Raw genomic sequence first — 14,569 nt, forward strand, 5'->3', positions numbered from 1 at the left:
TTAGAAAGGATTGTCACCTGAAAGTATTTGAAGTTACGTCACACTGCTTCTACATTACAACAGAGCGACGCGACGAAACAGCGTAGATCGCTTGGTTAATTGTAATGGCAGCGTTCTAGTTTTGACGCGTCGCGTCTCTCGCAGTTTACAGCACAGCAACAAGCTCGAGCTGCACAACCGGTTAGACGCCTCCAAACCCGGAAGACGCGCGTAAGGGATGGGGAAGATCTCTCATTTCACTTGATCAAACTTTACCAAAATTCACAAAACTTCGACTCCTGTCAGTCACTTCTGGTCATACAACAGCTTTGATAAGGATGGCAGCGTCCGCGATCTTCATCCTGGACCTTAAAGGCAAGGTAAGAGCGCGTGCACCTGTCAGAGAAAGGTCGTACAGTTTATACTCTCAGTATAGACAGTGACACTTTATTTAAAACCTATATGCTACAGATAATCGATGTTTATAGATCAGCTGCCAAAGTAAATTGTGTGTATTTACTCACTTGAAGGTTTCTAAAACAACTAATGATGTAAATATGGCACAAGATAGATACACCTCACCCATCACACTCTAAAGTTAACAGCACTTTCACTGAAGGCAACTGCAATGTTAATGTTTTACATATTGCGTTTTTCTGTATTTAAAAGTTATATTTAAAAAGTTATTCCTGCTAACAACAATAACAAAAAGTTATTTTGTGGAAATAGTAAAAAAGCGCCAGTGATACTTCACATCAGTACCTTCTTATAATGTGAAATATCACTTCTTATAATGTGAAATATTATTACAATTTAAAACTGTACTGTTTTATATTTTAAAATATTTTGAAGTGTGATTTATTCCTGTGATTGTGAAGCTGAATTTGTTCAGTGTCACATGATCCTTCAGAAATAGTTCAGATCAACATATTATTGTCAATGTTGAAACAAAGGGCTGCTTAAATAAATAAAAAAAATTTCATTTATGAATAGAAAGTTTAAAAGAGCATTCATTTGAAATAGAAATCTTTTGTAATATTATAAAGGTCTTATACATCCTTGCTGATTAAAAGTACTACTTTCTTTCTTTTGGATGACAGTGTATCACAGTTTCCACAGAAATGTTAAGCACCAAAAAATAAATGAAATTAAATAATGAAAAATATTTCTTGAGCTCCAAATAACACTGGAATAAATTCTGAAGGCTCATGTGACACTAAGGACCTGGAGTAATGGCTGCTGAAAATTCAGCTCTGCCATCACAGGAATAATTTGCATAATAAAATATATTAAAATAGAAAGCAGTCATTCTAAATTGTAATAATATTTCACAATATTACTGATGTTTAATTTTTGATTAAATAAATGCAGCCTTGGTGAGCATAAGAGACTTTACAAAACATTAAAAAAATAGATATTATATATCAAGAGGTGTAAATATAAAGAGAAGCTCTGAACACATTTGTAAAATGTTGAAAGTAGTAGTGGGTGGATGGGAGTGTTTCCATGAAAACAGAGCCTCAGGGTCTCAGTGGAATAGATTACCCTCCAATATACCCCTGGATTTTGGCAGTGCTGATGAAAGCAGTCTTGTCTGTGCCCTAGAGCAATCCAATATCTCCATCTGAAGGAATACCTCAACACCAGCCACGTTAAAGTCAGACTTCACTGATCTTTAAGTTTCACCCTACTATACACCCTGAAGGTATCTGTCAGTGAAAAAGTGACCAGGACTTAAAGCATTTGATTGAATCTTGAAATGATTAATAGAAGTATTTGTGTAGATATTGTTTCATAGATCATATTGATTGAGCTGTTAACGTATTCTCAGGCTGGTTCGAGTCAGTGAAAACAAACCTTGTGCTGTAAGTGTCCTTTTGGCCTGAAAATTTATTACAAGTGTTTACTGCTTTTGAGGCCGTAAGGAATCCATTTCGCATGATGACTGGGGCCAATACATCTCTAAAAAAAATAAAAGTTTCTCTCTATTTACTGAGAGAACCTCAAGGTTTTCCAGAGTTTTTAAATGACCTTTTGTTTGTCGCATTAATATAGAACATGCCTTTATATGGATTCCATTCATGTAAATTAAGTGATGCAGTGGTGACAGAGCAGAATTGGGATACTCTGTTTAGTGAAAATCTTGTGCGTTCAACTTTGTTTCCATCTCTAAGGTGCTCATATGTCGAAACTACATGGGCAATGTGGACACGAATGTGATTGACAACTTTATGTCCATAATGATGAAGAGAGAGGAAGATGCAGATTTGTCACCAGTGGTTATTCATGGCTCTACCCACTTCCTCTGGATCAAGCACAGCAACCTCTACTGTATCCTCCATTTGCTTACATCTAAATGTAAAAGTATAACCTTTATTTGTTTTATTAAAATATCACTTTATTTGTGAATATTTGTACTATTGTTGTTACAGTAACAGCTCTGCAAATGAGTAGCGTATTTACTACTTAACAGATTTTACTCAGTGGTTGCAATAACAAAGAAGAATATCAATGCTGCTCTTGTATACTCCTTCCTGTACAAATTAGTGGAGGTAACTGTGTTTTATAGATATCAACATGACAACACCTTCTATAAAACCTCATCATAATATATCCTTACCAAATTTGTGTACATTTAATGTAGTAGTCTTGTATTAACCATTTGTTTGCAGGTGTTCACTGAATATTTCAAGTCACTGGAAGAAGAGAGTATTCGAGACAATTTTGTGACCGTATATGAGCTAATGGATGAAGTCATGGACTATGGATTCCCTCAGACCACTGATAGCAAGATCTTACTAGAGTACGTTCCGACAGACTTACCATTCAGCCACCACTGCTCAGAGAACAATGTCCATCACTCCCTAACGGTGCTATGAGGGGTCATCATTCACTATTCAAGCTCAGAGCTATTCATAAGTCACTGTATATGCTTTGTGCAGAGGGCAGAGTTTGACAAAATGCTGTTATTTGTGTTTTATAATACTCATAGAGATGATTGGACCAGAGAAGTGCAATATACGGTCGTATCTAAGCATAAAGAGACATTTTTTTATGTCAAATTTGTTGAAAATTCATACTGAATAGCAATAACTGAAATATTTATGGCTGATAAATTATCCATTTAGGCAGATGGCAGCACTTTCTGGTCATTTACCTATTTAGAAGATTTAAAAATATTCTAAACATAAAATTCTAACTCATTTAGCTAATTAAAAAGGTTTTACCCTAAAAGAAACAGAGAGTACAAACAAAAAATAGAACATTCTAATAAAAGAATATAACAAAAGCACAATAGGCTATTTCTTGTCTGGAAAAAACAGGACAATCATAAACAGTTCACAAACATCTTTTAGGTTTATAAGTGCTTCTCAGTTTGCTGGCAACCACTTAGCGGATAGCTAATTATTGCTAGCTCTCACTGACAGCAACACAATACCCTGTCAGCTGGAGAAACTTGAGGTTAGAGCACACACACATACACATCTACACTTCTCAGATCTTGTTCTGAAAACAACATTCTCGCAGAATCAATTTGGAAGGAATTAGGAAAGTTATTTAATGAATATTTAGGGGTTTGTTTTGGTGTATTTACTTAGATGCTCTATTATCGTACGTGTGTAATGTTAGCGTTCACATTCATTTCTATTCGCAGTCGAATGTATGATAGATGAAGGATTTGTGATAAGGTAAACATTGCAGATACAAGTGATGGAAATACAAAAAAAGAAAAACAAGGTTAGGTGTTTGTCAGCCTGTCTGTCCCAAGGGGCAGCCATGTTTTTCCCATGAGTTCTAATAAGCACCAGAGATCTGTTTATATACTTGCTGAAGTTACTTGCTTCACTGACTAGTGACAAATAATGATGCTGCTCATCATATTGATAATGGCTGACATGCACTGGTGGGCTCATATAATATTTAATCTTTTTATGATAATTGTCATTATCTTATGTTATCATGTCTTGATGGCCTTCTTTCACTTCCACACCAGGTACATCACCCAACAGGGGCATAAGCTGGAGGTGGGTGCACCGCGGCCCCCAGCTACAGTAACCAATGCTGTGTCTTGGAGGTCAGAGGGCATCAAATACAGGAAAAATGAAGTCTTCATGGATGTCATTGAGTCTGTCAACCTATTGGTGAGATGATTTAAACATACTGTAGTAACAACATTCCTCAATCAGCCAGTCAAATTATTGGGTTAGGGCTGGGGCTTCAACATCATTCTTTTAAACCTATGATTTTCTTATGACTTGAGGGGTTTTTCATGTTTTTGGAGGTTTTAGGACCAACAAAAGATGTTAATTCAGGAATACATTCTAATTGGTAAAATCAGTCATTGTAGATGTGCCTCATATTAATGTTAATTATTATATAATGCATCTATGCAATTAATTACTCTTGAGCGATTAATCCTTATCGAATTTCAGCACGTGACACTAACGATCAAAATTTGGGGTCAATAATTTTTTTCTTAAAGAAATTAATATTTTATTCAGCAAGAATGATGCAATAAATTGATCAAAATTGAGAGTAACGACTTCTACATTGTTTCATATGATTTCTATAACATTCTATCATTAAGATTTTTAGATTAGCAATAAATAAATGCAGTTCTTTTGGACACTCTACTCATCAAAGAGTCCTGAAAAAATGTATCACAGTTTCCACAAAAATATTAGGCTGCACAATTTTTGTAAAGACAATAATAAAGCACCAGCATATTAGAATGATATCTGTAGGATTATATTTCATTGAAGACTAGAGTAATGGCTACTGAAAGTTTAGCTTTTCCAGGAATAAATTGCACTTTAAAATACATTAAAACCAAAAACAGTTCTTTTAAATTGTATAATATTTCTAATTTCGAATTGTATAATTCTATTTCACAATATTACTGTTTTTACTGTATCTTTGACCATGAAAAAATAACTGTTTAAGTAAATAAATTGCAATAAATAACAATAGCACAACATGCATTACCTATTTGAAGAAGTAAAATGTAACTTATATTATAGCGTAATATAAAAATGAGCATATTACTTTCCTTGTGGAAAAAAAACACTTTTCACATACTGGATCAGTTTTGCGTATTCAATGCAGACATCAAACAGCCCATACTATCGCTCCATCATCCTACTGTACCTTAGCCGACCTCCTTCATGTTCTCCAGGGTCAAGGGTTAGGTCTCCAGGCTTCCTTAGATTGAGAGAGGGAGGAAGCAGCTGCCGTCTTTAAGTTCTTGTTGCCTTTCTTTTCTACTTTTTAAGTCTCAGCCCCCCGACTGGACTGGCTTTTGATGGATTCATTAGAGCTCCTCCGGGTCGGGGGGTCTAAACGCTGGCAGACAGTAGCGCTGAGCAGCACCACTCTTCTGATTAAGAGCTAAATCACGTCTCATTGCTTTCTAATTCTGCATTGCTATTCATCCGTGCAGCTTTCTCGCTCTGGCTTTTTGTGGCACTTGTATCTGAGAGCCCTCAGAGGTATTGAATCGATGTGGACTTTTTGAGGTTTAGATCTACCTTCTGAGTCCAGCTTGTGTGCTTTTAATATTTTACCATAATATAATATATTACATTCTCATATCCATAGTTATCGCAGCATATTCAACCCTCTCTTTCCAAGAGCATTATGGCACAAATCACACGGTTACTGCCTTGCCCGACAGAGCTTAATAAATTGTAGATGGCAGTAATGGTGATGATGCAATATCGCACCTTGCCACTTTTGATTGTGCTTTGCATTTATCTTCTCTGTTTTTGTCCGTTATAGGTCAGTGCTACAGGCAGTGTTCTGCGTAGCGAGATTCTAGGCTGCATCAAACTCAAAGTCGTTCTGTCAGGCATGCCTGAGTTAAGGCTCGGACTCAATGACAAAGTTCTCTTCGAGATCACAGGCCGTGAGTATACCTATCCATCTTAAAAACTGAAATGTCACTTTTTGAAACAAAACAAAAAATAATGCTAAGAATGTCAAAAGATAGAAATAAAGTTAAAAATAGTGCAAATAGTAACATCTTATTTTTCAAACTTAAAAAGTTTATTTTCCCAGTATGTAGATTTTTAAGTATAGCAGATTGATTATATAGTTTCTTATGATAAGACTTGTCATAAACAGAAATTAACAAATGAACAGAAATCTCACCAACAAGAGGTTGAATGAGGACAACTCTGAAATAAATGAGAGCATGTTTCTGCATGTAAACCACAAAATACATCAATATCACAATTAAATCTGTTTACAAGATTGCAAGGTTAATATTTACCTGTTTTATTTTATTATTATTATTATTTCTCCATTTGCTTTTGGTGACACAAATGGTGACCAAAATGCTACATTTCAGTCTTAAATTGACCTTGTATTTTTATTATAATTTTTTTTCCCTCAAGTAGTGCAGAAAGAGACTCAATTTCAAGGCCTGCTAGTCAAGCAGTCAGTCGATTATCTTAACCTATTTTATAGTAAGCATCTCTCTCATTTGCACTTGTTAGGTGAATTCCATTATTCTGATTCTCTTGGTTAATCCCCACCCCAGGCCTAACCCAGCAGGTGTTAGTTTCACAGCAGGCCAGATCTCAGTTATGTATTCTGCATGTGCAGTATAAATGCACCTTGCATTTTAGAACAGAGGCGCTCTGGATATAATCTACTACTGAAAGGGAATCAATATCAAATTAATTGAGTGATGATCTTCTGTTCAAAATAAATAAATACCAGTTTCATCCTTATAATTAGATGTGTCTATTAACCAAGCTGTGCTGTGTTAGCTGTTGACCTTCCCAACATTTTATAGACATTACAAGCTACCCTTTCAGTTTACTTCTACAGGAAACTGTTTTATCAGATATGGTTTCAGGGAAGTGAAAAAGATCTGGTTGGTTCCTGTGCCACTTCCCACTATAAAACTGAACTATGGCGCAAATTATTGTAAACACAGTTGAAGGTAGAAGGTGCCATACTGTTATCGCATCAGTTGAAGAAATATCTCTTCTCAGCTCAGCAGTTGAATGAGAATTAGACAAGTGAAACACTGCCCTCCACAGGCTCAAGACTGAAAATGAACGTTTTTATTATGGAGAAGATTCAGTTATATCGGACATTAAGAGGACAACAAAAATAGTCTTTTCTGTAATAATATTAATGTTGATATGACACATTTTCACATTATAAAGTGATCAGTTATTTATTTATTCATTTATTCATTCATTTCAACCCTGTGATGCATGGATTTTAAGTTACAAATGGAAGATTTGTGGAGTATTTTAATCTGTTATTTTAAAATGGTTTATTTTATATTATTATAATATTTATTAATATATATATATATATATATATATATATATATATATACATATTTCTTTATATATATTTTTCAGTTTCGGTCATTTTAGTTGAAGTTTTAATAATTTTTCCCCCAGATATTTATTTCAAAGTAAACATTTCTATTTTTCATCTTCTATATAGGTTTTTCTACTTTCAGTTAGCAACAACTATTTTGAATAGTTTTAATTAACAATATATATATATATATATATATATATATATATATATATATATATATATATATATATATATATATATATATATATATATATATATTGTTAATTAAAACTATTCAAAATAGTTGTAATAGTTGTAATAGTTGTAACTATTCAAAATAGTTATATATATATATATAATATATTGTTATATGGATATATAATCCATTCTCTAAACTGCTTGTCCTCTTTAGGACTCACAGGGATGCTGAAGTATACATACACACATATATAAATACATACATACGTATATACATATATAAATTTTACACATGATATAGAGCATTATATAGAGTTATTGATGTATGAATTATAGGTCAAACCTGCTATCTTTAGAGCACTTTTACAGCCGAGTCAAATGATGTGTACCTAAAAGTGTACATCTGCTTCTGAACACCAACCACTTTCCCTGAAGCCTCTGCCTTTGGACCCTGGGGAGCCAATCAGCGAGCTATAAGAGAGCGTCCTAACCCCTCTCCGACCTTTAGTCCCCGCGGTTGATGTCATCAGTAGGTGCTGCAGCGGCTCCCAGCAGGTCTCATCTGCGGCAGAGGACACAGACACCCAGAGTTTCTGATCTGACCTCTGTGTTCCAGCTCAAACCTCTGAGAGCTCTTTCATGTTCCACTGTAAATGTCACTCCTGGATGGAGCGGAATACATTCATAAATATAAAGGGAGGTTCACACACGCACACATTGCTGCTGTGAGTGTGCTGATGAAATCCCACAGCTCTCTGGTATTAGTGAGTTTTGTGGCTCAGAGGCCCTGAGTCATTAAGAAGCTCTTCTGTAGTCACTGCCTTTCCCTTTGCTGAGGTCAAACAAATAAACTACCTCCACGCTTACCTGGGAGCACAGAAGTGCTATTGTTGGCAATTTCCAGGAAACACATTATGCCTTGTGTGTGAATATGTGATGTGTGTGTGTGTGTGCAGCTTTCAACTTGATTAACTAGCTTTACACATATTATAATCATCAGAGACCACTTTTCTTATATTAGAATTCACAACGCTCTCTCCGGGCTTCTGTTTCACTTTCTCTCAGGAGAGAAGACCAAGTCTGTGGAGCTGGAAGATGTTAAATTTCATCAGTGTGTGCGTCTCTCTCGCTTTGAGAACGACAGGACTATCTCTTTCATCCCACCTGATGGAGAATCTGAACTAATGTCTTACAGACTCAACACCACGGTCAGTGCTGCATGTATACAACTCTCCGATCAATGAGTTTAGACATATTTTGTCAAAGGTGTCTCAATAATGCATAGTAATTTAAAACATCAAAGTTTATGTGATTAATTCATGTGTTTACTGACTGATTGATTTGTAACATAGTTAAATATATTTTATGGTTTTTTTGTGCCGTTGTAATGATGGGGTCTCGGTGAGCTTTGTTTAAATAAAAACATAGATGAATCAAAGAAAGTGGATATGATGAGAAAACAAGACAAGAACTTCAAAGTAGGAAACATACAAAGAATTTGAAATGAAAAGAATTTGAAATTAAAAGACAAAAACAAGAAACAAAGGTTGTTTTGAATAGCATACTGTACTACTCTTATTATTTCTGCAGTATATACTATGTATACTGTGAAAAGCATTTAAATTTATATTTGACTTCCAGTGTGAGGAAATGAATTGGAAGTAGTTACGTCTTTTTTTTTTTTGACTAATAAATCTTTTTTTTTTTTTAATACAAAATTCACATTCAATTGGAAATGTTTTGTTGTTGTTGTGTTTTTATATATATATGACACATACACAGCCTTTCAAAAGTTTGAGGTCATTAAGATTTTGAATGTTTTGAAGGAAGTATTTTTTACTCAGAAGGGCTGCATTTATTTGATCAGAAATACAGTTAAATCAGTAATGTTGTGAAATATATATATATTTATATTTATTATTATTATTTTTTTTTTTGATGAATTGACAGATTATTTGACAAGGAAGTGTTTTGTAACATCATACATTCTTAACAAAAGTATTAATTTCTATTAAGTATTAATAAACAAAAGTATTAATTTCTTTCAAAAATAAAATAAAATAAAAATATAAAATTAAATAAATAAATAAATTGCACTGACCCCAGGCTGTAGAATGGAATAACTGAAATGCATTTCTTAACACTATAATTATTTTTACTGTCACTTTCAAACATAAATCCATATATATATATATATATATATATATATATATATATATATATATATATATATATGTGTGTATATATATATATATATATATATATATATATATATACATACACACACACAGACACACAAATATATTCTATATAATGGATTATACGGTATTGTAATATTACAGTTTGAAAGGATGTTATGCTGTTGGAAGTGTTACTGTATTTAATCTATTTAAGAAGATTAGATGTCAAAAAGGCAAGTCAGTGGCTCAATAAGTGGCAGCAGACTTACTGCTCTATTCTTTTCTCTGTCACTCCTGTGTTCTGACAGGTGAAGCCTCTAATATGGATTGAGAGCGTAATAGAGAAGTTCTCTCACAGTCGAGTAGAGATCAAGGTTAAGGTAGAGCTGCACACATGCACACAATCTACACACTCCACTGATTCTTGCTTTGCCTCCTCCAGCACACTCCCTGCTTTCAGTAATTAGCTTTCAGGCTTCTGTCCTGGGGAATGGCTGGAAGTTTACCTGAGCTGTGTCCAAAGACTTGTCAGATTCTGACATAAACATGCTTTGTCCTATTGCCCTTGCAATACTAAAACTTTAGTTTCTGAAAGTGTAGCTTTGGAAATTTTACTTGGTGTGCGAAGTTGTGCTATAGTTCCTCCATCTGTTCTCCAGGCCCGCAGTCAGTTCAAGAGCCGCTCCACTGCCAACAATGTGTCCATCTTAGTTCCTGTTCCCAGTGACGCTGACTCCCCCAAATTTAAGACCACCACGGGCCAGGCTAAATGGGTTCCTGAGAAGAGTGCTGTAGAATGGAACATCAAGTCCTTCCCTGTACGTACCATACATGCTTTACTTATGTTTTTCAAGATCTTTTTCGAGATCTTTGTGGCAAATAACTAACATTCAGATTTCCGAAAATCCTTTTCTGAAATGCAATACAAATCAAAACAAATCAACCAAATGTAAGTCCACTTCGCACTTTTATGAGCCTTCCAAAAATACTGCTATTACTGCAAATACAATAATAAAATATTTAGTTTAAATATTTATTGCAGTTTTGTTGTATATATTTTTATTTATTATTTTATTAGTTAAATTTTTTGTATATATTTTAATTTTATTAATTTCATTTTTAATCAGGTTATATATTGCTTGTGAAATTTCGTGTATACATTTTAATTAATTTTTTTATTTTTCTTTCATTTCATGTTTTTAATTTATTTCGTTTATTTCTTTATTTCTTTCCCCTTTCCTCTTCAATTAAAGGCAAAAGCCCATAAAAACAGTATAGAGCATGTATACAAAATATAAAAACTAAAGAGTTTGCTAAAGGAGCATGCATACAAAACATACAGAATAATGTGTTTGCCAAAAAAGGAACCTTTTTTTAATTTAGTCTTAAATAGGACATCAAAAGTAAACGTACTGAACTTATAATACCATGCCTTATTATTTAGTCTAGTTAGTGGCAAAACCAGCTTTTTAAATTTTATTTCTTTTATATATACCTTAAGAATACAGACTAAATCTAAATCTAAGAATACAGACACGTGGGACATTTAGTCAAGAATGTATTTCCAGTCCTGATGATATCATGGTGCGTTTCAGGCTTGAAAGGCCGTAAATCAGTTCTGGAGTTTTGTGCTGTTGCAAGCCTTGTAGAGACAGGAAAGTGTGTATCACCCACTTAGGGATATGACTCACAAGACTCATTTAGAACGGAACTGTTAATTAGGACTTACGACTGAAGTGATGATTGTTGCGGTGTTAATTAGACAGTTAGATGTGTTAAAAACTAATGATGTATTTTTACTTGTTGAAGGGCGGGAAAGAGTTCATGATGCGAGCTCATTTTGGACTGCCAAGTGTGGAAAGTCATGAACTCGAGGGCAAGCCACCAATCACAGTGAAGTTTGAGATTCCTTACTTCACAGTGTCAGGCATTCAGGTGCGGCAAAACACATATTCGCCTCAAAATATTCTTTGATAATGGTCATGATGCAGCTTTTTTGTAATTCATTTTGTTTGTGTGTGTTAACAAACATAGGTGCGATACTTGAAGATTATTGAGAAGAGCGGATATCATGCATTACCGTGGGTGCGTTATATTACTCAGAGTGGAGGTGAGACATATTCCCTCAAGTTTACTCAAATATCATTCTGATATAAAGTTTACCTTCACCCTGCATTAAAAGTTCAGTGAACATGAGCCTTACTCTGCCACACACAGACACACACACACACACACACACAGTTTGAAATAGTGTAGACTATCAGTTTTCCATTTGCATCAGCGACACCAGAGGAGAGAGAGTCACTCTAATCTCTCAGCTCTGTTCACTTATTCATAAGAAATGCAAAGCAGACATCAAATCTTAAACCACAATGGAATTCTTCAGATATATCCAAATGTCAATAACATATTTAAATGCCTTCAGTTAAACTTTCATGCACTCGTTATTTTATATATACAGTTTATTAGTTGTACTTTCTAACTTTGCTTGAACATTTTTGACAGATTATCAACTGAGGACCAACTGAGAGAGGACAGCGCCTGTGTATGTTGTGTGTTCTGTCTGTCCTTTTTCATCTGTGAGACAGCTACTGCTTTTCACACAGCAGTTGGATTTCTATTGCTTTTATCTGAGATCAGGTTTTACAAATTAAACAAGGAAGTCAGACCACAAAGTTACTGAGAAACTCCTATGAAACAATTGATTTTGGATTTTAATCCAAAGGTTGTGTTACAGAAACATCCTAGAATCTAACCTATATATTTTCTATTTAAAAAGATCTTTTCATCCTCATGTTGTTCCAAGCCTGTATGCATTTATTTCTTTTATTTAAACACAAAAAAAATCCATTCATACCATGAAAGTCGGTATGATTTAATGTTGTTATTGTTTTGGACCCCATTAACTTTCATTGTATATGGACAAACGTGGTTGAAACAATTAAAATAACATATATTTTATATTCCACAAAAGAAAAAAAAACAAACAAAATAAAAGACAAGTTCAGGGTTATTAGCATTAACTAAATTTAGAAATATAATCATAAAAAATGCATTACTTGAAATAAAGTAAAACATTAACTGATATATAATAAAACAATAAAATAAAATAAAAACATATTTTATTTTAGGAAGTTTAAGTTGAAGTACTAAAATAACTAAAACTAAATAAACTGAAACTTAATAAAACTATATAAAATGAATAAAAATGACCAAAACACACAACAAAATTAGTAAAACTACCTAAAATTCAAATAAAAACAAACAAATCAAAATATTAAAACTATAATAGTATATCAATGACTACATTTATATCCACCTTCATATGAGATTTAAACAATATTGTGATTAATCTTCACTTGATGTAAACACAATACTTTGATCAAATTGATTAAGCTCATAATTGTAGCAACAATAATTGGGTCCCACTTTATATTAGGTGGCCTTAACTACTATGTACTTACATTTAAATTAATCGTGATTCAGTGCACTTATTGTGTACATGCATGTTTTTACATTGTACTTAATTTTTTTTTTTTAAATACCTGCATGTAATTACATCTAATGCATAATTACATTTATATTTAAACTGTTGACCCATCCCTTATACCTTAACCTACTCTTAAACCTATCCATACCACCAAACCTGTCCCTAACCTTACCTATATCCCACCTCAATAGCAGCAAAAGTGTTTTGCAATACAATAAGTACATTATACTTATTTTTTGATGCAAGTACATAGTAGTTAAGGCCACCTAATAAAAAAGTGGGACCTTGGAAATAATCACATTTTTGGTGCACATGTAAATGTAGTCAGTGATACTAAAATAACACTGTGCAGATTTGGAACGACATAATTCGAATAAAAATGAAAAAAAGAAAAACACTTATCTCTTTAACTTGTCAGATGTTCACTTAAGCTGCTTATTTTCATTTCTGCTGTAGGTGGCGGGACTATCTCTCAGTGTAATATTATGATCTTATGTCTGTAGAGCTGTAAACATAACCATAGGCCCAATGAAATGAATACCTTGTGCTCAAAATCAATGATTAATAAGGCAGCGTACTGTTAGGACACCACTGTAACACTATATTTTCACCAGAGTGGCCCGTATCTTTGTCTTTGGTTTGGTTTGTTTGTGCTCACTCAAAATACCCTGAATGCCTACGCACTTTGAAAGGTAGAATGAAAAGTGCAAAATGCTTAATGACATTACCATGAACCATTCAGCAAATAACTCAGCTGCATGTTGTTGCTGTATTAATTATGATTGCCTTGGTTTCTTTAATCCACTGTGGTCAACACGTCTTATCACACACCATTTTTTGTATGTCATTGTAAGTGTTCACACTGGGAAAATCCTTTCAGATTTTCTTTCATTCAGCATGCATTGCACCACTTGTTTTATCTGTGCGACAGTTGTGTGTGTGTGTGTGTGTGTGTGTGTGTGTGTGGAATACTGTCTGCCACCTCTGCAGAGGCAGCAGAATATATTATTTGTCATGTCAAAACGGCTTCCTCCCTCATTTATTTACCAAAGGTCAATGGCGTGACAACATCTGATATTTATTTCACACTGAATATGAATATGTATTTTTGATCTTTTTTTTATTGACAACTGTTTTGCTCAATACTATACTAAAGGTCATTGTGAGAAAATAAATGGATTTTTGTTTTGGCAAGCGTTTTTGTGATTATTTTCTGTGCTGTATGGAAAGGCTTATTTTTTTCTTTATTTACCTATGGATATCCAAGCTATTGAAATAAATTGCTGTTTCATGCAGGGGTGTGACTATGAGTAAATGGATCAAATATTTTCTTTTTCAATCGTCCATGAATATGGGTGTTGTATGCATTGCTATTTTTGCTCGCCTTCATTCTTAT

General features: G+C 33.8%; 1 protein-coding gene across 2 annotated transcripts; it reads left to right on the forward strand.

The window, feature by feature from the left end:
• The first annotated feature begins 22 nt into the window (after positions 1-22).
• On the forward strand, positions 23-14,363 carry ap1m3 (adaptor related protein complex 1 subunit mu 3). 2 transcript variants are annotated; one of them, XM_058779953.1, is made up of 12 exons: positions 23-354; positions 2,154-2,310; positions 2,464-2,531; positions 2,652-2,782; positions 3,974-4,121; positions 5,758-5,884; positions 8,569-8,711; positions 9,992-10,063; positions 10,343-10,501; positions 11,493-11,618; positions 11,718-11,793; positions 12,189-14,363. In XM_058779953.1, the coding sequence occupies exons 2-12, from the start codon at positions 2,175-2,177 to the stop codon at positions 12,209-12,211; spliced, it is 1,209 nt and encodes a 402-aa protein (XP_058635936.1). In that variant the 5' UTR covers positions 23-354; positions 2,154-2,174; the 3' UTR covers positions 12,212-14,363. The 2 variants fall into 2 exon arrangements, with proteins under 2 accessions (XP_058635936.1, XP_058635935.1); XM_058779952.1 differs by having other exon boundaries at positions 24-359.
• The last annotated feature ends 206 nt before the right edge of the window (positions 14,364-14,569 follow it).

Source organism: Onychostoma macrolepis, chromosome 06 (genome assembly GCF_012432095.1).
Source record: "Onychostoma macrolepis isolate SWU-2019 chromosome 06, ASM1243209v1, whole genome shotgun sequence".
Classification (NCBI taxonomy): domain Eukaryota; kingdom Metazoa; phylum Chordata; class Actinopteri; order Cypriniformes; family Cyprinidae; genus Onychostoma; species Onychostoma macrolepis.

Excerpts from the sequence above, each read along its gene's own strand:
- ap1m3 (XM_058779952.1), top strand. The coding sequence starts at position 318 with ATGGCAGCGTCCGCGATCTTCATCCTGGACCTTAAAGGCAAG. Across the intron at positions 5,885-8,568 it reads TCTCTTCGAGATCACAGGCC|GAGAGAAGACCAAGTCTGTG; the intron begins GTGAGTATACCT and ends ACTTTCTCTCAG. Across the intron at positions 8,712-9,991 it reads CTTACAGACTCAACACCACG|GTGAAGCCTCTAATATGGAT; the intron begins GTCAGTGCTGCA and ends GTGTTCTGACAG.